At 38.2% G+C, this 23584-nt stretch overlaps 1 protein-coding gene across 1 annotated transcript in view; it reads left to right on the top strand.

Annotated features, from left to right (window-relative positions):
• Positions 1-3700: 3700 nt before the first annotated feature.
• Positions 3701-23584, top strand: part of LOC121296706 (1-phosphatidylinositol 4,5-bisphosphate phosphodiesterase gamma-2-like) — a 49077-nt gene continuing 29193 nt past the window's right edge. Inside the window, exons 1-12 of the mRNA XM_041222476.1 lie at positions 3701-3966; positions 4398-4544; positions 5180-5273; positions 5416-5463; positions 7044-7116; positions 7527-7607; positions 18811-18929; positions 20047-20132; positions 20847-20964; positions 21521-21689; positions 22030-22101; positions 23271-23348. Of these exons, the coding sequence (XP_041078410.1) occupies positions 3735-3966; positions 4398-4544; positions 5180-5273; positions 5416-5463; positions 7044-7116; positions 7527-7607; positions 18811-18929; positions 20047-20132; positions 20847-20964; positions 21521-21689; positions 22030-22101; positions 23271-23348 (1317 nt within the window). The 5' untranslated portion in view covers positions 3701-3734. The remainder of the gene's footprint in view (positions 3967-4397; positions 4545-5179; positions 5274-5415; positions 5464-7043; positions 7117-7526; positions 7608-18810; positions 18930-20046; positions 20133-20846; positions 20965-21520; positions 21690-22029; positions 22102-23270; positions 23349-23584) is intronic.

Genomic DNA, 23584 nt, shown 5'->3' with positions numbered 1-23584 from the left:
GTAAGAGCAAAGGGATTCCTATGCATTTTTATAGGTTACACTTTGGGGTGCTGCTGCTCGTGGGGTGCGGCTTGCTCACTAAAATCTTTAGCGTTTTTTGGAAAGGGGGTGATAACCTATCTAGGGGTATCTAGATATTTAGTGAGCAAGGTGTATAAGGTGGGTAAATAGGGCATCAAAGACGTGCCCCCATGCTTTCTGTATTTGTTATAATGGGCTACATTTTGTGCTCGTGGGGTATGGCTTGCTAACTATAATATTTAGTGTTTTTGCAAAGAGGGGGTTATAATCTTTATAAGTCTTTAGTGATGTTGAAAAGAGGAGACGATATACTATCTAGGGATACTTCAATATTTAGTGAGCAATGCCTTGTTGCCCTTCCTATTGTTTGCCTGCAGCCGCGGTGTTTTGTCTGTGTCATACCCGGGAGTGCCTAGCTGACACCTGGGCCATAAACACTCTTACACGATGTAAAACACGAGCACCCATACCGAAGTTTTTTTTTTTTATGAGGCAAAACAATCGGGTAATATAGGGTACCGCTATGCTGCTGATGCAGATTTGTTGTTAATATTTTTTTTACTGCTAAAACAACTACATTCTAAAAAACCACTAAATTAATTTACTTATTATCCAATTAACGTCGTACATACACTATTACTATTGAATTGGTCATAAACTAAATGTCTTTTGTACCTGTTTGACGACCGAAACAGTTATGTTTTTATACAAAACTTAATTATATTGTTATCGAAGGCCCCAACACGTTTATGGTCATCGACGCTAAATTCGCTTCAAACATCAGACTTATCCCGTCTAACTAAAGTTCCGACAGTACGCCAAGTACATTTTCACACAAGAGCATACATCTTGTAATGTTACACATCTACCAATGGCTCGACCTCACTATGAAGTCTAATTGAAGTATACATTTCTAGCAAACACGGTTGCTTGCTGTTTTTACATTCGAATGTCCTCAAACTTTACGTCATACATGACTACCGAGTCAAACTCCAAGATCTTAAAAAAAAAAACGAGTAAAACTCTTTGAAAAAGTATGGTTGAAAACAGTATTCTCCCCGACTAATATGTTAAGTAAGTAAATTTTGAATCAACACGGAAATACTACTTATCGAAAAAACACTTTTGTAAGGTGAAAAATTTTATCTCATGAACATACAAAGACTGTTCCATAAGTCAAATGATGCAAGCTGGAGCATGGTGTGTAATGAATTAAACACACAGAAAAAGGACACGCTGCTTTGTCAACTACACCGCAAATAAGGAACCAGCTTCCAGGTTTGCAAATAACCAGTAGGCTGGATGTAGAGCGAGAGCTCTGAGAATAGGGCAGTGTGATTTCTCTGCGGTAGATGTAAAAAGTGTGTTCAGTATTAATAACATTACAATATGTCCAATACGCTACCAAATAATACGTTTTGCAACGAACGAACAAAAATGGAAGCTACAGGAGTTTGAATGCATATGTACTGATGGCTCAGTTTTGAGGTTCTAGAATTTTTTTTTTTCTTTTGTAGAAACTTTTTCATACCAACTTTTGTACTTGATAACATTCATTTAAAAATTCAGTTGTGCCTATGATGAATACGTTTTTGTGATTAGCTATTCACATTTAAAATAGAGTACTTTGTATGTTTCAATATTAAGTAAATCAAGTTATTGATCAGACTGATAACTTACATACCAGTAATTGATTTATTAATATGTTTGGATAGACTGCTATTTTATTGATTACTGGCTTGTTAAAATAACGCTAAAATATGTTTTGAATAATAATAATAATAATAATATAAGGGGGGGGGGGGGTGTTGCAAGCCAACTGAATGATTTTGCAAGTTGTATTTGGTTGTACAGAGGACTGGCGAAAAAAGTAATTTGTGCAAGGCTGTCGCTTCCTTCTGTACTGTTGTGCGCATTCCTCTTTCTTGTGCATGACAGTTCAGCATGAGATGTAACGGCTGGACGTTTTAGTTACGAGTTCAGAAATTAGGATTTAAGAGTTAAGTTTTTTTGTGCACGTTGTACTGGTTTTACACAAAAGGGGTTCCTATTCAGGTACTTATGAATGGGAATAAGAGCTATGCACTTTCTTGTTTGACCAAGAAAAATACCTTAATACTTCAATTTGGCGCCGTGGCGCTTACTTTTAAATTCAAAATGACTGCGGCGCTAAGAGGGCGGCCATTATACGTGGGAGGCCTTTATTAATACTACTACGATTTTCAAACACTGCAATATTTTATTACATGATTTGAGATTTTAGAAGTATCGCGTTTGCTTATTTTCTGTAATACATGTATGCAGCACCGTGTGTGGGTAACTGTGACGTATTTTCTGTTATATGTTGCGTGTGGTGTGTTGATGTATAGTCATCGGTACACTGGGATATAAACGGGTCTGTTGAACACGAGTCTTAAGTCAATATTTGTATTTCGGCACGAGGATTTCACAGCACCTGCAAGTAAAATGTAATATGTGAGCACGGGGAATTGCACTTTATTAATTCACGTGCAGTTGTACCGCGACCCAATTGAATGATTGATTAGCAATCGAGTCTTGGTACAGCTGCATAAAAACAGCATGTTTTCACATACTGGGGGTTGTGTGTTCGGTGAGTGGAGAACCGCATAGGAGAGGGAGGTAATAGTGAATAATTGTAAGAATAATAGTTAAAATATCTGCTCACCCTGTTATGTAGTGCTAGTCTGTTTTTGTTTATCCTATTTATTTTGGAGAATGTGCCATGTCCTGTTTTTGTATTGTTACAACCGTTTATTTTCTGTCTGTTCGTTTATTAAATACTGAGCGAAAGCATTCGCTCAGCTCCACCAAACTCCACCTCTCGTTGTTTTATTTCCTGGCTCTGGTCTGACACCACCCACTCCGGCCCTCTTTGTGACACTAACCTACTTTGACAACAGTACATTTATCAGTGACAATTACCGAGAGCCTGTTAGGTGGGAGTTGGAAGGTCAGGGGAGTACTGTACCAGCGAATCAGGAGTGTGTATTGGTTGTTAAGGGGCAGGACAATGCTGGTGTGGCACTTTAGTCCAAGAATGTTAGGTAGATGTTTTTTCTGCACCAGAAATTGCCTCAGAATATCAGTTTGATTAAGCCATGCACCATTTAAAAAAAAAAAAAAAAAAAACTTCATTACAGCTTTATTACAATTGACAAAAGATAAATGTAATAACATTGTTTTATTTAAACATATTTTTGATACTGCACTGTAAGTCAAGTGTTTAAGAATTAAATGTCTTGTGTAACCGATTATAAACCCTTTCTAAAATAAAAGGAAGATTTCTCATTTAAACATGAAATAATAAATTATTGGATCAACAAGTTAAATACAAGCATTCAATAGCATATAGGTCCCTTCATCAGGTAAAGATGATTTAGTAATATTTAGTGGTGATGATTCATTTAACGATTGAGGAGCAGTTATCTTGGTCTGTCATTTCAATGTTTTGGTTGTGCCATGTTTGCAGGCTGTTCTGAGTTTTGTTCTGGGCCAAGCAAAAAATATAGGTCTTGTACAGGATCCCAGGATTTATACTTGCACTTAAAGATAGACCTTTTATTCCTTTATTGATCTAGTGTTTGTTGACAAAGTTTAGATTTTTGGAGACTGTATAGAGATGTTTGAATAATAAGCTGGTAGAATAAGAAGCCCACCAGTCACCTCAGACACCTATCCAAAAATGACCCTTTATGCCAGATAGAATAGTCATTTCATCTTTTTTTTTCTTACAGGCTTTCCTATTCACAATGGCTTTTTCATTGAGCTCCACAGATTCATTAGATCCTTCTACAGTGAAGTACCTAGAGATGGGCCATTTAATGACGATTTACAAGTCAAAGCCAGTGATAATGACAGTGAAAGTGATTATGCAGACTAGATGGATTGTATTGATAAAAAAAGCAAAACAGTTTGAAAGAGTGGGTAAGTCAACATTTTAAATTTATATTCTCAGCTAGCACTTGGGCCATGCCATTTACAGTTTAAAAGGGTGTTGTAGCCCTTGCATTGTATGGAACATACAAGTGGTAATCGCCTTACATTGGACAACACATTCCGTACTAATTGAAATACATCCGCATGTAGACTACATAGTAATGCAATGTGGAGGTAGTTTAGGAGGTGACTGAAGCTATCGTAATGACTATCCTCCAGTGGCTGATGAGTTAATAATACTGACATCACAAGACACACATTTCCCTCTCGACTACAGAGCTTGCTCTTTTTAGTTGAATGGTAAGATGTTCATCTTTTGAAACCTATGGTTTGAGGTTTGTGTTCAGCACTTACCTTTCCATTCAATTCAGTGGGCTGAGATTCCAATTCATTACACTATGTTTGATTTCTTATTAAAGTGGATATCAGAGAAATTAAAGAAGTCAGACGGGGGAAGAATTCAAAGGACTTTAACTGTTTGAAAGAAAGGCTTTCTGTGCCAGATGGGAATTGCTTCACAGTATTGTATGGATCTGAGTTTGTTCTCAAAACCTTAAGCCTTTCAGGTAAGATATTATCTTAATAGTATTGGATCGCAGGCTGTTCTATAGTTGTGCACTTCCTAAGGTTTGTACGTGGAAAGTGTTTTTACTCCATGGTTTTAGAATAAACTTCAAGAAAAACTGAAACTTACTGTCTTAATGCCTTAAAGGAGTTCAAACAAAAAAATGGTTTCTTGTAATTTGATTAAGCAGTTTATATTGGTTGTGTTTTTTAATTGAATTTTTAATTTGTGTAATATGCCACCTTGACCAGGTCTACCTTGAAAGGAGACTTTAATCTTTTCTGATTAAATAAAGGTTAAATACATAAACATGTTTCTTGTACTTCTACAGAGGTTTCCCTTATAAAAGTTTCACAGTAGAAGCGCAGCAAAGTGTGTTAAAGCATAGTGAAAGTATGGTAAAGCTTATGTAAGTATTGTAAAGCCCAAAAAGCCACAGTAAAGCATATTAAATGAAATAGAAGACTTTTCTAAGGGATAATTCAAAACATTTTACACAACGTGTATGCAAATAGTATAAAAGAAGTTGAAGCAAGTCAGAGGCCTCGTGTGTATTTAGAAACTGTAGCTGTTGCTGGATATGTAGGGCAAAGCTGTACCCCTTCTGACTGCCAGAGCTTGTTTTGATCTTCACAGTTGATAACAAGGAGACTGCAGAAAAGTGGATAACTGCTTTGGAAAAACTGAAGGAGGAAACTTTGAGGGAACCTACACCTCAAATTGTAAAAAGGTATGTAGTTCTGTATAGTTATATTTAAAAAAAAAAAAAAAAAATCGGCGTTTTAAATTTGGAACATTATTGGGACAAAACATTAAGTTTTCACTTTTCTGGGATGTTTTCGCTAACATTTTCTATACACTTTTTTTTCCAGATGGCTGAAAAAACAGATGGATTCAATAGACAACACTCAACGAACCAGGTTAAGGTTTTTATTTTCTTTTAGTGCCACTGATTTTAGATTATAGGAGTTATTCATTTATTCTCTTTTTTAAAGTACTGGTTATCCTAAGACAGGGCTGTCTAACTGGAGACTCTTGAGCCATATGTGGAAGAGAAGACAAAGGGGGACATGTATCAAGATTGGGCGATGCAGAGTGTAAAGTAGCGCTCTGCCGCTGCACACAATATACTGCATCCCGAATGTATTAACTGGCCTAAAATTAATGAGCCACAGCATAAGCTACCACATTTAAATGTGAAAATTCCGTTGCACCGGTGTTCTGAAACCCTCAAAATGGGCTACAGTAGCACAGATTAACAAACTAATCTGAAAAATAGTGCCTCTTCCAAATGGGCTACCTTGATTGAACAATAGGTAGGTCATTTGGAGAGACAGTGTTGACTCAGTGTCTTTATATTATTATGATACAACCAAATGTACATAATAAAAAGGATATAATGAACTAAGTTTATTATAAGAACATAACAAAGTCTACAAGCAAGAGGAGGCTATTCGCCCCATCTTCCTTGTTTGGTTGATAGTAGCTTATTGATCCCAGAATCTCATAAAGCAGCTTCTTGAAGGATCACAGGGTGTCAGCTTCAACAACATTACTGGGGAGTTGGTTGCAGATTCCTACGATTCTGTGTAAAAAATTGTGCCTCCTATTTTCTATTCTGAATGCCCCTTTTATCTAATCTCCATTTGTGACCCCTTGGTCCTTTTCTTTTTTCACGTTGAAAAAAGTCCCTGGGGTCACATTGTCAATACCTTTTAGAATTTTGAATGCTTGAATCGGATCGCTGTGTAGTCATCTTTGTTCAAGACTGAATAGATTAAGTTCTTTTAGCCTGTCTGTATGAAATGCCTTTTAATCCTGGATTAATTCTGATCGCTCTTTGCACTCTTTCTAGAGCAATACAACCAAATCAAACAATTATACACAATGAAATAGCTGGTATGGAGCTATAATTTCATGCTCTGAGATCAAGAGAGTAATGCAGACCCTATACTCCCCTCTTTTCTCAGAACTCTCCTTCTGTTCTTGGGTTGTTCAGGAAGGTTACTCTCCATAAGAAATGCCCCTGAAAATTCACGATATGACATTTCATGGAAATCGTGTATTTGACTGCCTACCATGAAATATGTGCATTTTATTTTCCTTACAGTATTTTTCATGATTGTACTCTTCACCTCACCTATTGATTTCATAATTTCTTCAAGTAGAAGGTGTCTACACATGGTCTGTTGGTTTTGTGAAATTCATTGTTTTTTTTTTTTTGTCATTCATGAATTTCTTTTAAATACCATGATAATCTAATGTTGATACACTGCTTTTGTCCCTCCATGTTTTAACATGGTAGATGGTCTCGGATTAAATGGTCGAAAGGAGAGCTTAACTGAAATACAAGCATTGTCTTAGTTGGAGAGGATATTGAACATTGTCAGACTTGTTGAGAAATTGAGACATTGACAATGTTTCTGAATGAGTTAAATCCAGGGTTGTCTTGTCATGTGATTCTGAAATTTACGACAAATGTTTTTTTTTTCTCTTGCAGCATCACCTTGAAAGAGTTTAAAGCCATTCTGACTGAAGCAAACTTTAAAGTGCCCAGTATGACATTTCTAAAGGTACAGTTTAGCTATAATAATGGATGGGACATCTATGGATTGTGGATTTGGACTGTAGTGTGGAATCGGACAGTTCATAAAATAACAAATTAAAAAATGTTACTTGTTAGGCCATAATGACACATGCAGTCACAAGGTTCCACCATCTTCAGGTGGTATAGATGGAATAAGGTTTCCCTTAAAGGGTTACCACTGTATTTACCATGGTTACCATGGTTACAATGCATTTACATACCATTTAGCTTACCATGGGTTGCCATGTTTTTAATATGCTTTACTTCTCAATGCTTACCTATGCATTACCATGCTTTCACAATGCATTTTTGCACTTTGCTATGATTTTACTACAGAAAACTTTCATAAGGGTTTGTCTGATTGTCTGACTGATTATTACTATTTTTCACTTGAAGGATTTGGAAGCATCCACGTGTATAAATCTTGAGAAGCTGCACAGTGCTTACAACAAGCTGATGTACGAGAGCCAGAAACAAGTAATTCGCTTTCTTTTCTTACTTTATACTAACATAGCATCAGTTATGAAGACATGGCATTGATGTTGACTACCATGAATTGAAATAATGGTCCCTATTTATGGAACTTTAACCCTTTCACGCCTAGGTAGAATGACCATATTTTGGTTTGAATATGACCACTTTGTTTTAGTGCTTGTAGTTTGGCAACCTTACATCAGAAATTAAAACCCTGTGTGTATATATGTAGATCTATCTATCACAGTATGTTTTTCATGATTATCTATACTTAACTGTATAAACTTGTCTATAAACACTTAATATTTCGTTATTTGATACGTGTATTTGTATAAGCTGATATCAAGTGAATTGCATTCAAAAATTTAATTTTTAAATGAAAATGTAAATCTTGTCAATTTCAATGAAATGGTCGCCCAGAGCAAGGGGATTTCAGTCTGAAGCCCAAGTCAGTTAAGTCTGAAATGTGTATAATAGTGTTGGAGCACTGGCTTAAGTATAAGTGTCTTTGTTAGATTTTCACTGAGTTAACTAGCATGTTACCTAATTAACCTTTGTCACCAATTAACAGGTGAGGGTCCGTGATTACTATAAATATAGGTCGCATAGGCATAAGTTTGTCATTCCTGAATGTATGGGAGCAGAAAATGGCAAATAACACTCAGTTAAGCAAAGAAAAAAGTAATTAAGAAATGAAGGTCTATTTTTTATGCCAAATTGTAAGAACTTTGCAAATGTCTGTAATTGTGGCTAAGACCATCAAACAATTTGAAGAAACTGGCACTCATGAGGACCGAACAAGGTTAGGCAGGCCTAACTGGAAGAATTGCTGCAAAGAAACCATTGTTAAGAGTGCAGAATAAGAGGAAGAGACTTGCCTGGGCCAAAAAACACAGAAACTGGATGTTTGAGGACTGGAAGTCGGTCTTATGGACCGATGAGTCAAAATTTGAAATATTTGGATCCAACCACAGAGTATTTGTAGGACGCAGAGGGGTGAATACATGAGTTCTGCATGTGTGGTTCCCACTGTCAAGCATGGAGGAGGCAGTGTCATGGTCTGGGGTTGCTTTGCTGGACAGAGTTGGTGATCTTTACCAAGTCCATGGCAAGCTCAACCAGCATGGCTATCATAGCATGCTTCAGAGGCATGCCATTCCATCAGGATATTGGCTAGTTGGGCAGTCCTTCATTCTTCAGCAAGATAATGACCCAAAACACACCTCAAAGTTGTGCAAGAACTATCTGGCGAAGAAGGAAAGTGAACAGCTCAGTCTCTATTTTGAGGAATCTAAGATTTGAGACCATTTTTAAATTTTCTGAACACTGCTTTGATACTGCTTATGTTTTGTATATTATATATGTATGACGTAAAACATGGTCAATTATGAAAAAACCTAGTTTCCAGCAAGTGTACTCGAACTTTTGACTGGTACGGTGTGTATATATACAGTGCCTTGCAAAAGTATTCAGACCCCTGACCAATTCTCTCATTACTGAATTACAAATGGTACATTGAAATTTCGTTCTGTTCGATATTTTATCTTTAAACACTGAAACTCAAAATCAATTATAAGGTGACATTGGTTTTATGTTGGGAAATATTTAAGAAATAAAAAACTGAAATATCTTGCTTGCATAAGTATTCAACCCCCATACATTAATATTTGGTAGAGCCACCTTTCACTGCAATAACAGCTTTAAGTCTTTTGGGGTAAGTATGTACCAGCTTTGCACACAGTGTCGGGGTGATTTTGGCCCATTCTTGGCAGATTTGCTCCAGGTTGTTCAGGTTGGTTGGACGACGCTTGTGGATTGCAATTTTCAAATAATGCCACAGATTTTCAATGGGATTGAGATCAGGACTTTGACTGGGCCACTGTAGGACATTCACCTTTTTGTTCTTGAGCCACTCCAATGTTGCTTTGGCCTTGTGCTTGGGATCATTTGTCCTGCTGAAAGGTGAATTTCCTCCCAAGCTTCAGTTTTTTAGTGGACTGAAGCAGATTCTCTTGCAGTATTTTCCTGTATTCTGCTCCATCCATTCTTCCTTCAATTGTAACAAGATGCCCAGTCCCTGCTGATGAGAAGCATCCCCACAGTATGATGCTGCCACCACCATACTTCATTGTAGGGATGGTGTGTCTTGAGGCATGGGCAGTGTTAGGTTTGCGCCACACGTAGCGCTTTGAGTTTTGGCCAAAAAGCTCTATCTTGGTCTCAACTGACCACAAAACCTTTTCCCACATCGCAGCTGGGTCACTCATGCTTTCTGGTAAACTCCAAACAAGCTTTCAGATGGTACTTTGAGTAATGGCTTCCTTCTTGCCACCCTTCCATATAGGCCAGTGTTATGTGAGCGCTTGATATGGTTGACTGGTGCACCATTACTCCACTCCCAGCCACTGAACTCTGTAGCTCCTTCAAAGTGATTGTTGGCCTCTCTGTGGCTTCTCTCACAAGTCTCCTTCTTGTTTGAGTGCTGAGTTTTGAGGGACGGCCTTTTCTTGGCAGTGCCTGGGTGGTGTGATGCAGCTTCCACTTCCTGATTATTGATCCAGCTGTGCTCACTGGGATATCCAAACACTTGGATATTATTTTGTACTCTTTCCCTAATCTATGCATTATTACTTTAACTTTTGTAGAATACTCTTTGATCTTCAGATTCACAGCCTTACCAATGATCCTTCAACAGTGGGGTTTTTATCCAGAAAATGTGACAGGAACTTTAATGGTTAAGAACATAAGAACATAAGAAAGTTTACAAACGAGAGGAGGCCATTCGGCCCATCTTGCTCGTTTGGTTGTTAGTAGCTTATTGATCCCAAAATCTCATCAAGCAGCTTCTTGAAGGATCCCAGGGTGTCAGCTTCAACAACATTACTGGGGAGTTGATTCCAGACCCTCACAATTCTCTGTGTAAAAAAGTGTCTCCTATTTTCTGTTCTGAATGCCCCTTTTTCTAAACTCCATTTGTGACCCCTGGTCCTTGTTTCTTTTTTCAGGCTGAAAAAGTCCCTTGGGTCGACACTGTCAATACCTTTTAGAATTTTGAATGCTTGAATTAGGTCGCCACGTAGTCTTCTTTGTTCAAGACTGAACAGATTCAATTCTTTTAGCCTGTCTGCATATGACATGCCTTTTAAGCCCGGAATAATTCTGGCCGCTCTTCTTTGCACTCTTTCTAGAGCAGCAATATCTTTTTTATAGCGAGGTGACCAGAACTGAACACAATATTCAAGATGAGGTGGAGGTTCACAGGTGGAGGCCAATGGTAAGGTAACTGTGTCCTCGTTAGGGCAATTTCTTTCATCAATGCAAACTGGGAGCTTCCACAGCACAGGGGTTGAATACTTATGCAAGCAAGATATTTCAGTTTTTTTTTTCTTAAATATTTCCCAACATAAAACCAATGTCACCTTTAATAATTGATTCCGAGTTTCAGTGTTTAAAAATAAAATATCAAACAGAACGAAATTTCAATGTACCATTTGTAATTAGATAATAAGAGAATTGGTCAGGCGTCTGAATACTTTTGCAAGCCACTGTGTGTGTGTATATATACAGCTCTGGGGAAAAAATTGAGACCACTGCAAATTTCTTAAATCAGCATCTCTACATGTATGGCAGCCATTCCATTCCAGTGTCTGTTGAATTCCAACACAGGCACACCTCATTCTACTGAATGAGGTACTGATTAGGGGATCACCTGAACCAAATCTTATTTAAACGAGGAAAAGTATAAAAACCACTCCTGTGGTCATCACTATCCTCTTGCAATAGGACCAGCTGGATGGCAAAACAGTGCTAGTAGTACCTCAAAAGTAATTGGAATCAAATAACTATTGACCATGCCCAAAGAGTTGAAAAGGAAAGTTTTGAGTGAGGAAAAGAAGGTTTCAATTCCAGTTTTACTGGCAGAGGGATACAGTGAGTGTTGGGTTGCTTCCATCCTTAAAATTTCAAAGACGGCGGTTCATAAGAACAAGGTCAAGCAGCACACATTGGGGACAACAAAGCTACAGACCGGCAGAGGGCGAAAACGACTCTCCACTGACCGGGATGACCGCCAACTCATTCGAATGTCACTCAGCAACTGTAGGATGACATCAAGTGACCTACAAAAAGAATGGCAAACGGCAGCTGGGGTGAAGTGCATGGCGAGGACGGTTCGAAACAGGCTCCTAGGGGCAGGGCTGAAGTCGTGCAAAGCTAGAAAAAAAGCCCATCATCAATGAGAAGCAAAGAAGAGCCAGGCTGAGGTTTGCAAAAGACCATAAGGATTGGACCATAGAGGACTGGAGTAAGGTCATCTTCTCTGATGAGTCCAATTTTCAGCTTTGCCCAAAACCTGGTCGTCTAATGGTTAGACGGAGACCTGGAGAGGCCTACAAGCCACAGTGTCTCGCACCCACTGTGAAATGTGGTGGAGGATCGGTGATCTGGGGGTGCTTCAGCAAGGCTGGAATCGGGCAGATTTGTCTTTGAAGGACGCATGAATCAAGCCAAGTACAAGGTTGTCCTGGAAGAAAACTTGCTTCCTTCTGCTCTGACAATGTTCCCCAACTCTGAGGATTGGTTTCTCCAGCAGGACAATGCTCCATGCCACACAGCCAGGTCAATCAAGGTGTGGATGGAGGACCATCAGATCAAGACCCTGTCCTGGCCAGCCCAATCTCCAGACCTGAACCCCATTGAAAACCTCTGGAATATGATCAAGAGGAAGATGGATGGTCACTAGCCATCAAACAAAACCGAGCTGCTTGAATTTTTGCGCCAGGAGTGGCATAAAGTCACCCAACATCAATGTGAAAGACTGGTGGAGAGCATGCCAAGACACATGAAAGCTGTGCTTGAAAATCAGGGTTATTCCACCAAATATGATTTCTGAACTCTTCCCAAGTAAAACATTAATATTGTTTAAAAATGAATCTGAACTTATTTTCTTTGCATTGAGGTCCGACAACAATGCATCTTTGTTATTTTGACCAGTTGTCATTTTCTGCAAAAAAAAATGCTCTAAATGACGATTTTTATTTGAAATTTGGGAGAAATGTTGTCAGTTTATAGAATAAAACAAAAATGTTCATTTTACCCAAACACATACCTATAAATAGTAAAACTAGAGAAACTGAATTTTGCGGTGGTCTCAATTTTTTCCAGAGCTCTATATATAATATGTATTATGGCCTTTAGTAGCTGTTTCCAATAATATAATTATTGTGAAATTTATTGTTTTTCTATAAACCGTACCACCCAAAAAAATTTAAAAATGTGTAATATTTTTAAAATCTATCGATTTTTCGACCTCTTTCCATGTTAGATATAATTATCCGCACGACAGATGAAAAGCTTTGAGGATTTCAGATATCTTCTGCTATTGAGGAGCTGCAAGATTTTGTTCAAGCCATGGTCTGTATGCCAAAATTCCCAAAAATGTCCCTATTTTCAGAACTGTCACCTATTTTTATATAAGTAATCCAGACTAAGCAAAATATCACAAAGTACATTGCCAAATCCTATGTAAAACCCTTTTACCATGGTAACGTATGAAAGAAAACAAGGGAAAATGAAGTTGTTTTTATCAAAAGCATTTTATTTAAAATGTAGGTAATTTATTACCTGTCAAATGAATTCTGGGACAAATTAACAGTATATCTAAACATTGATAGCAACTATTGTATATAGCATCTTGCCATACCTGCAAAGAAAATCAAAAACCTGATTAAAAACAGGAATTATAACACGGTGATGGCTACCTACTGTCTCGGGTGTTTCATCGACAAGCCCAGCTTATTTTGGCTGTTCATTCCTTTTTAATCCAATACATCTGTTGCTGTCTTTTTTGACTATGTATTCGCACTGTGATGTTTATCAGTATCCTGAGACTGTGACCAGCCTTGCTTCTAAATTTGGCAAATACAGAACGGTTTTCTTTTGCATTCGAGAGCGAAACGTGCAACAAACGTCTTGTTATATTTTAGCAGTTTGGAACAAAGCCAGCAGTTCTTTTGCTTCTGTAGGTTGCTAGGAACGTGTAACACATGGAACGATGATGGAGGCTGACTTAATTTGACTGTTGGCTCATAGCGGTACGTCGTCATCTATATCTATTCCCATAGCTGCCTGCAAAGATTTTCTCAAAATGAAGAGAATATTTTCTGCATCTTTAAAACCAGCTGTTCCCTAATTTTTTTTTTTTTTTTTTGCACGACTCTTGGAAGAGAAGGAAACTGTTGGTGACCAGTTTGTCAATTAAGTGGTTTATTACAAAATTCCATCTTGGTTTGGCTGAAAGTTAAGGAGTGTTTTATTATGGGCTGTTTTAAACCCCTTTCAGCTGTTTAGAGATGGTTTTAGTTTTTCTCATTTTTCAATGCTATTTAACTATTTTCATGTAGTTTTTAAAAAAAACAATCCTTACAAAAAGGATCCTTTTTAATACTACAAAATAAACACCTAGCTGCTGTGGTGCGCTAACTAAACTTTCAGGAACACCCCTGTCTAGCCCGGGACAGCGAAGCGGTTTGCCCAACACAAAACCAAACACACAGTACTTCTTGTGATTGCTTGGCCGCAGGGCACAGACCTTCCTGCTTCCTTCTACTCAGCAGCCATGAGCAGACTGACTGCTCTCCTTAAATACCCTGCACCTGGTTCTAATTTATAATTACCTCCAGGTGCAGGGGATAATTAACAATACATTAAATAACTAAACAAAATATGCATTTGCACATGTTTTTAGCAGGGAAGAATCTGACCCTTTCCCTGCTATCTTACACATCCTCCCCTTTGTCTTTACAAGACGCTGACCATTTAAGTCCCAAGTCTTTGGAGGGTGGGTCGGTCCTTCCTCCGGCACAGTCGGGAAGGGCAACTCGCGGACAGGAAGAGACCTGGTCGGCTTGTCCTGGATGACCGAAATGCTGAGCAGTGACCAGCAGAAACAGGTCGCTCGAGACCTGCACAGGGACTTCTGGGACCACTAAGGGAACAAAGGGAAGGAATGGGGAGCGCATGCAATGTCTGACGCCGATGGCGTAAAATCTCAGGTTCCAGGAAGAGCGGAGCTAGGGACCAGGCACACAATTGTGCATGACAGTGCTGCGACCTGGGCATAAAGTCCAGTGCAGGGAGGTCTGGACATTCCGGACTGGTGTCCACGCAGCTGGCGTATGGGACCACACTTAACAGCGGCGGAGTGCCTCTCTTGGGCTGTTCCTGATGCTGTGTTGGAGGTGGGTTGCTAACCTCCTCCCCTTTGACTTTAGCCAATCGCTCCGGTGATAAGAGTGGTTCGAGACAGCTGGGTTGCTCCCTCTGGGATTGCAGACATCGGTGCTTCTCTCGCCTGCTCCTACTTTAGGAGCAACTGCTCCAGCTCTGTTGGCTCCTGTTCTTTTATTTGCAACGGGGCCAACTCCAGCTCCTCCTGACTTCGGCGGTTGCTTTCCATTTGCTCTGCCATATTTCTGTTGATCTTTGCCAATGTCCAGTTCTGGGTCTCTAGGGGTGTCCACACATGCTGCCACCAAATGTAACCCAGGCTTCACTGTCCACGGTTCGTTGCCCTTTTAAAATGCAGACCCAGACACACAGAGTTGAAGTTTTAGCGCGTGCATGCACTTTTAATAATTCAAAATAACAAAAACAAAATAAACATCTAGCTCTTGTGAAGCGCTAACTAAACTTTCAGGAACACCCCTGTCTAGCCCGGGACAGTGAAGCTGTTTGCCTGACACAAAACCAAACACAGTTTAACAAATACACACAGTACCTCTTGTGATTGCTTGGCCGCAGGGCATACACCTTCCTGCTTCCTTCTACTCAGCAGCCACGAGCAGACTGACTGCTCTCCTTAAATACCCTGCACCTGGTTCTAATTTAGTTACCTCCAGGTGCAGGGGATAAGTAACAATAAATTAAATAACAAAACGTGCATTTGCACATGTTTTTAGCAGGGAAGAATCTGACAGTTTCCCTGCTATCTTACACCTGATAATATGTGACGTTCAGCAACTGTCATGACATTGTGATATGAACCCCAATATAACTAATAGTGTATTGTTACTCAGGTGCTATATGCCTGCCATGTGTTTATCTTCCTCTATTGCTGTTTGATTATTGTTTTTGATTTATTGTTTTCAGATTCTTGAAGAAGATTATTTTTTACTTTATAAAAGGTGAGAAATGTTTGTTCTGATGCACATCCTTTTCCCACTTTCCAATTCCAAAGAGTTACATGCACAGAGGACCCAAAAAAACTGCCAGGAGTCAGCAATGTTATACATGACTGTTTTTGTTTTGAATAATGTACTTTAATAAATCGCATGTAGACTGGAAATGCAGTCACTACTATAATGGTTTGATTGATGTTGAGCAAAAAAGGTGTCAGAGTGACTCAGCTGGTAAAGGTACAGTCGTGTGTTGTGATGTGTGAGTAACAGTCAGGGGAGTGCAAGTTTGCGTCCTGGTGAGCGCAAGTGGACACCTGCAGGACAGGCCTTTGTCCTCTACAGCCCGGTAGCGCACAGACATCTGCTCTCCATCTCCTGTCTTGGTCTTGGGATCAGAGGACTCTCGCCCACCTTCAGTTCTCCTGAGCTGTTGTGTGGGACTGTAGTTAGACCATTTAAATTGGAGATAAAATCAGGGCACCAGAACAGTAACAGTGTATCAATGTCGACATTGCCAACACACATTGTTATTGTTTTCCTTTACTGTTTTAGTGTTTACAATCATTCTGAGTGCTTCCTGGCTCTGTCGCTCCAATACTGACTTATTTTATTCTATAGCTGCCTTTACCTGGCTTTGAGCTTGTCTGAGGAATCCTAAGTGCCGGGACTGAATAGCCTTCCTCATTCCATCAAAATCGCATTTTTTGATTCTGTAATAACCACTAAAAATGACATATGAAGCTACGCACTCTTTAAAGACGTGCAGGTAATTTTGTGGTCTGCTCTCTTTTAGAAAATCGCCTGGATTTTCAGTGATAGATCTTGAAAATTTTCAGAAATTTCTCCTCTTTGAACAAAAGGTACATGTCTGTGTAATAAATAGGACTTTAAGAATGAAAATAGGCTTTGAGAAGCTTTGACGTGTTGCACTATCTACATTTAAATGTTCATGATTAGACAAAAGCATTTTATTATGCTAAGCTATATATTTATACTGAGCATCAAAAGAAACTTAAAACTATTATACACATTTATTTTTTAAAAAAAAGGTATATAAATGATGGACATTGAAATGTTTTTGGTTTCTTTTTAATCACTCAATCATTCATCCTTGACCATGACATGCATGAGTTATTATGACTGAACCATACGCACTTAATCACCTAATTAGTGAGACAGTTGATTGGACACTGGCTATGGAGTGATTTCAGCTGTTGAATTGCAAACTTGAATAAATGCAATAAAGAAAATCACACACACAAAAAACAAACAATATGCCACATCTGTTAAGAGAGCAGCGCCGTTGTGCAATTGGCATGTTGGAGGCTGTAGGGCAGCGTACTGTGGCTCACGTCTTGCCAGGAATTTCAGACCGGTCAGATGGTAGAACCAGACACATTCTGTCAATGATAAGCCACGAACTGGGAGACCAAGAGTCGCAACACCTGCTCAAGATCGACAGATCATTTTGCAGTGTCTTTGTAATGTCAGTTGTTAATCAGCACAATAAAAAGTCACTACACCTGCTCTAAACAGTTTGTCATTTTTTCAATCACATCTAGTGAATTTTATCCAAATATAAGTGATAAGTTTCTTTTGATGCTCAGTATATATTTATATACACTTATGAAGTAGAAAATTCTTCTTACAGGTCAGCTCAGCGCAAAATAGCTCATAGGTCTTGAAAATAATTCTGTTACAGAGGTGAAGGTTTCTAGATGTAGCTGAAATGGAATTAGCATTAATATTATACAATTTAAGTCATTATAATTTGATACCGCATCAGGAATTACAACAAACTGAAACAAACGCTCATGCCCATGTAAAAGTTTACTACAGTAAAGCATAGCAAAGTGAAATAAAGCTATAAAGTACAGGTAATCATTGTAGACATGGCAAACCAGGGTAAACCATAGGAAAAACATAGAATAGCCATGGGAAAACCATAGGAAGGATATTGTGCAAAATTACTGTGGAAAACCTATTAAGAAATGTTGTCATTCTGGTTTCATCTTTTAAAGGATGACCGTGCTGCAGACCTGCACTGGGTGAAGGAGTTGATGCAAATGTTTATTGAAGTTAACAGCAAGGAGAAAAGAAAAGATCCTGAATTCACTGAAAACCAGGTACATTAGTTCAGCACAGGCTTATGAGCATAACATTGAACAAAAATTATTTTTGATAGGAATATAGTATAAAGAAGTGGTGCTAAAGGCCTAATTCAATTAACTTTTAACTGAAGAAAAGGTTTAGGGTTAGAACTGTCCATTTTGCGCTCTCTGCAATGGCACGTGTATAGAAACCCTTAAAGAGTAAGTAGCGGTGTTCCGAAAAATATTGCCTTATACATTCCGCCCCCTCATGCTGTTACAACTGTTTAAATAACATACCTGTAATTTTATTTTCATTTTTATCATCTTGGCAACTTTTACACTTAGTCTGTTTTAAAATGGCCACTCTAGTCCATTGAGGTTTGAGATATGTCACTACAAGAACAATGATAAAAACAAAACATAAGTGCTCTGGCTTTTCTGTTCTGTACCACATCATGGATCATATGATGGAATGATGGATATTGTTACCTGTTTGACAATGTGGGAAATAATCCTTACACTATCAGTGCACTAGAGTGGTCATTTTGAAAGAGCTTTGAAGCAGACTTTAAAGATAAGTGTGAAAAATTGTCATGATGTTAATTAACAATAAAAAGAAAACTTACAGGTACATTATTTAAACAGTGTAACGCTATATTTTTTCGGTACCCCAATACTTACTCTTTAATGGATGTATGAAACTAATGCATTCCACAGGATGGTTCTTAGCACAGCAACTTCGCATTTCCAGTTATTCTTGCAGTTTTACTGTACAGATCCTGATAAGGAGATTTGAAGTTACGGATAAAGACTGCCTAACAGGCTTTTCCCCTCAGCTAATTGTCAGTTGGCTTAGGTCCCAAAATAATAATTTCTGAAGTTAACTTAGTATTTCAACTTTGTTATAATCGGCATGTCAATTGACCTGTGTTTCAGTTCCTCGATTATCTGTTCTCAAAAGAAAACTCCATCTGGGACACAAAGGTCACCGAGTATCGAGAAGAAGACATGTGTTCTTCTCTTTGTAATTATTGGATTAACTCCTCCCATAACACGTGAGGCACTTTTTTAAATAGTTTTATTTTTATGTACTGCTTCGCTTATGATGAAATTTCAGGTTTATTATGAGGAAGAATGGCTTTACTACAAATGTTTTGAAACCTGTTGAACATAATTTTGATCTTTTTAATTAACAAAGCAACAAAATTATAATGCAAAAGTCTACTGGAAGCCATAATAGTACATTTCATGTTGATTCTTTAAATGCCACATTTTTCAATTTGTCACTTTTTTGTTTAGTATGTGAGAACTGCAAAGCGGTATGTAATTCAATATGTTAATGTAACATTATTCAGCAGGTTTCGTCCGACTTTATGAAGCAAAATTTGTTCGTTCTATAGGCTGATGCAAAACCTTTGGCCATAGCTGGCTTCCTTTACGTTTTGTACCTTAATTTGAGATCTTGCTTTTGACCGACAAGCCCCGTTGAACCTCCTGGAACCACATGTTCTCCCTCCATATCTTGTGTTCTCAGGATGCAGGTTTTCTGCTACTTCAAGTAAAAAATGTATACTAGGGGTGATGGCATATTCTCCTACCTACTCTGAGTTAGGACATATTCCTTACTACCCTTGGTAAGGCATTACATAATAGTAGCTGATTAACAATTAGTTTTTTAATGCTGTAAAATGACTAGTCTTACTGTATTACGAGGATAGGTGCTATGTACTATATGTGATTTTTTTTACATTTTTTGTTGTAACCATTGAGTGTGGTTTGAGGGGGCAGATGCAGGGGTTCCTCCCTAGTTCACCCAGCCAATCTATCATTTCATCGCCCTATTTAAGCCCTGGGTCGAACACTCATTCTCTGTCTTGTATTTTGCAACCTTGCCATCTCATCACGTCTGCTGCACTTGTTCCTATTATGTTCTCACTCCTCCTACACAACCAGCCGGTCTGCCTTCTGCCTCACTCCATCCACCCGCTTCCCTTGCGCAATGGGCTGCTCCTCCTTCACTACCTTCTGCAATCGGGTATCCCCTTCTCCCGTCAACCAGGAAATCATCATATCGTTACCCATTTACACAAGATAAGCTGCACCTCCCTCTGGGAACCCTCAAATCTATCCCTCCCCCCCCCCCCAAAAAAAAGAGTAACAATGTATTTGCAGGTACCTGACTGGAAATCAGATAAGCAGTGAGTCTTCTGCAGAAGCCTACATTAGGTGTCTCAGAATGGGATGCAGATGCATTGAGCGTATGTAAACAACTTCTTGCCTAAAACTAAAGTAATATTGTTATTTTTACCCTAACTTCAAACATTCAAAGATTTAACCCATGAAATGCTGATATGAGGTACAGATTGTTATAGAGCATATAAGAAAATGCATAATGTCAGAGAACCCAAAAAAAACATGAAGAATAAGCATTACTTTGAAGCAAATGCATGTATTTTATAGTCTTCTTGGGTATTTACTTATTGGTTCAAGCATATGCTTCTGGGAATTTGGAATTCCAAGTATTCTCCCTTTTAAAAGTTTCCCACAGTAAAAGCATAGTGAATGCATGGTAAAGTATAGTTAAACATCATAAAGGGCAGCAAGGTATGGTTAAGCATACTAATACACATGGCAAACCAGGGTAAACTATGATAAACGCATAATGTTGCCATTGAATAAACATGGTACAACTGCAAAAATACAATGCAAATGTGGCAAACTTTTATAATACAGCTCATCTAGCACAGTCATATCGTCTACTTTACTGAGAATGTGATGAACTGCAATTGAAGACCCAGAAAATTAAGCACATGCATGTATTTATTTTTTATTTTGAGGTAGGCAATAATAGTATTTTTCTATTTTTTTAAATCAGCACTTTATAAATAAATAAATAGTTTTCACTAAAGTGTCATATGGATCTTTTTAGTTTCCATTTATTTTTGCCAGTTAATGACAATATTATTTTTCAGTGGATTGTTTTGATGGCCCTTCGAAGCCCATCATCACTCATGGGAAAACATTCACATCCAAAATAACATTTGATGAGGTAGTAGAAGCAATCAACACTCATGCGTTTCAGGTCTCCGAGTAAGTACAGTAACTGCAAGTCATATTTTTAACAGATTGACTTTATACACAATTTACATTATAATCTAATATAGATTGGCAAAAAGAAATTGAAATTCATATGCAAGTTTAACATCAGTTTTATGGGCAGACCAATTACTTCTCTCATTGGTAACTTTGCAGTAGAATATTTTATTTAGATTCACTCTCTTGAAACTGAACTAACTTAAGTGAAAGTTAAAACAGGGAAACTAAACAATGTGCAGAAGGCACATTAGCTCTGGAGGCCCTATGGTTTAGGGAGGCAAATAAATCTGTAAAGCTCCTGTTTGTAAAGAGGCAGTTGACTTGGTTATGGGATCAGACCACTGACCTTCAAGTCTTAGCTAATGTGGGTGATGGAACAATATTGGGCATTGTAAAACTGAGGAGAAAAACAGGGTAAAATAATTGGACCCGAGGGGGGAAAAAAAAAAAAAAATCGTTGAGAGGTAATAAATGGTCATTAATAGATAAGATATAAAACCACTCTGAAAAAAAACAACTTTTCATATCATAATTGTATTCTGCTCTCCAGATTTCCTGTGATTCTGTCCATAGAAGAGCATTGTTCTACAGGACAGCAGGGTTACATGGCTAAAATGTTCAAAGAAGTGTTTAGGGATAAATTATTAACTGAACAAGTTGAAGTATTTGAGGACCAACTGCCATCACCGATGCAACTGAAACGGAAGATCATTATTAAGGTGTGTCAGTAAAAAAAGACCCTAAGACCCTGATTATAATGTCAGACAGCCTTATCTGAAATGTTTTTGTACCACATAGTTTAACCTCAGACAGCCTGTATCAGATGGAGGTGGTATCACAATAAAATTAGCTATACTGTTTAATCCTTTCTGTTTAATTATATATTATAAAAAATACAGGGTACAATCAAGATACAATCCGAGTTTCACCCACTGAGGAACAGAGCGGACTGTAAGCCCACTCGTGGTACAGAACCCTACAAGATATTCTATATATGATTAAAATGTAGTATTTAAATTAATGTTGAAAATCAACATATTACTACTTTTTTTTTTTTAGCACAAGACAAATTCACTGAAATATACAAGAAGAAAAGAAGGACATCTACAAATTTGGGACCCACTGGATGAGGTATAAAGGGCTAAATGCGGGAGTTTGAATACCACCTGTTCTATAGAGAATTATATTTCCCTTTGGAGGCTGAAATTTAGTATTTTTTTTATCTGGTCGTGACTTTAAGATGCACATAGAGCAAGCAATAATTCCAGTGAATCTTATTTTATATGAATTCCTGTAATTTTGTAGGACTCATATTTTTATGTAAAATAAGCACATGTTATGATAAAAGTGTATTTTATATTTTCTTTATGGTATTTTTGTCAAAGCTAATTATGAATGTACCTGTTGTTCCTTAAAGATATTGAATTGCTGCACAGAGGTAAAGGAATGCAGAGAGGCTGAAAACAGTGATTGGTTACAAAGGAGAGCCTGTGTATGGGGCTTTTGAATTCCTTAATAGTTCTTCAAAGAAAGCTCCCAGTAACCAAACTGTGCTTATGCAATAACAGGAGAGTTTCACTGTCCATGGAATCTTCATGTGACTTCTAGAAGTGGAGTGCAGGGAAGCAGTACAGATATCTTCGCCCATTGTTTTACATTTGCCGTTGTCTGTCTCTCAGCAATATATAGCATGATCATGATTGTTTTGCTGTTTTATATCCACACATCATGGGCCATGAGTCAGGTGATGAATACATATATCTCAACTTTTACTTGGGAACATTTGCCAGGAGAAAAATAAACATCTTATCTTATAAACATTGCAGTGTAACTAGATCATGCTCCTTCCTGAAACATTGTTGGTTTTCAGTTCCCACAATGCAACACTCAGAGCCCCAACATTGTTGCAAAGGGGAACATGATTTGGATTCACTATGATCCTTAAGATCTGGATTCACTACGAGCCTTATCAAATGATCTGGATTCACTACGATTCTTGTAAGATGATCTGGATTCACTGCAATCCTTATAAGACAATGTGGATTCACGATGATCCTTATACATTTTCTTTTTTCCCTGGCTGCAGCTCCAGATTACAATTTGAGAAATGTATTCCTCTGTTTTATGACCCATGATGAGGGAATACAAAATCTGAAAAAAAATCACATTTTTAAATAAAATCCTATGGCTGGGATATAACAATTACAGGATCCACAAAGCTCAAGTAATGCATTATTTTAAGCTGGGCTGTCTCTTTCATCCTTAGATATGGGTTAATCTTAGTCTTATTTTTCTCTCAGAAATGGTACCGTCATTTCTGCCTGACTGTAGATGACAAGTTTCATTACGCTCAAGAAGTCGAGGAGAACAGAGTTGAGGTATGTTTTTATCTTATCGTCTGGATCAGCACGCCTTGTTCATATGATAGAGATAAGTGCCATGGGAAGATGCTGTGGATGAGGCGTATGATAGGAAGAAACTTCGGTGTGCTCAACTAGCTACTGAAGTGGAACAGTGAGGATGGAGAGTCTGAGTTTACCCAGTGGAGGTGGGTTGTCGGATTTGTGGCACACTGTACAACCCAGTTTCTCAGATGTCTGGTTCAGTGGTCAAG

This window comes from Polyodon spathula, chromosome 21, assembly GCF_017654505.1.
Source record: "Polyodon spathula isolate WHYD16114869_AA chromosome 21, ASM1765450v1, whole genome shotgun sequence".
In the NCBI taxonomy this organism is placed as follows: Eukaryota; Metazoa; Chordata; class Actinopteri; order Acipenseriformes; family Polyodontidae; genus Polyodon; species Polyodon spathula.
This window is presented reverse-complemented; position numbering and strand designations above follow the sequence as displayed.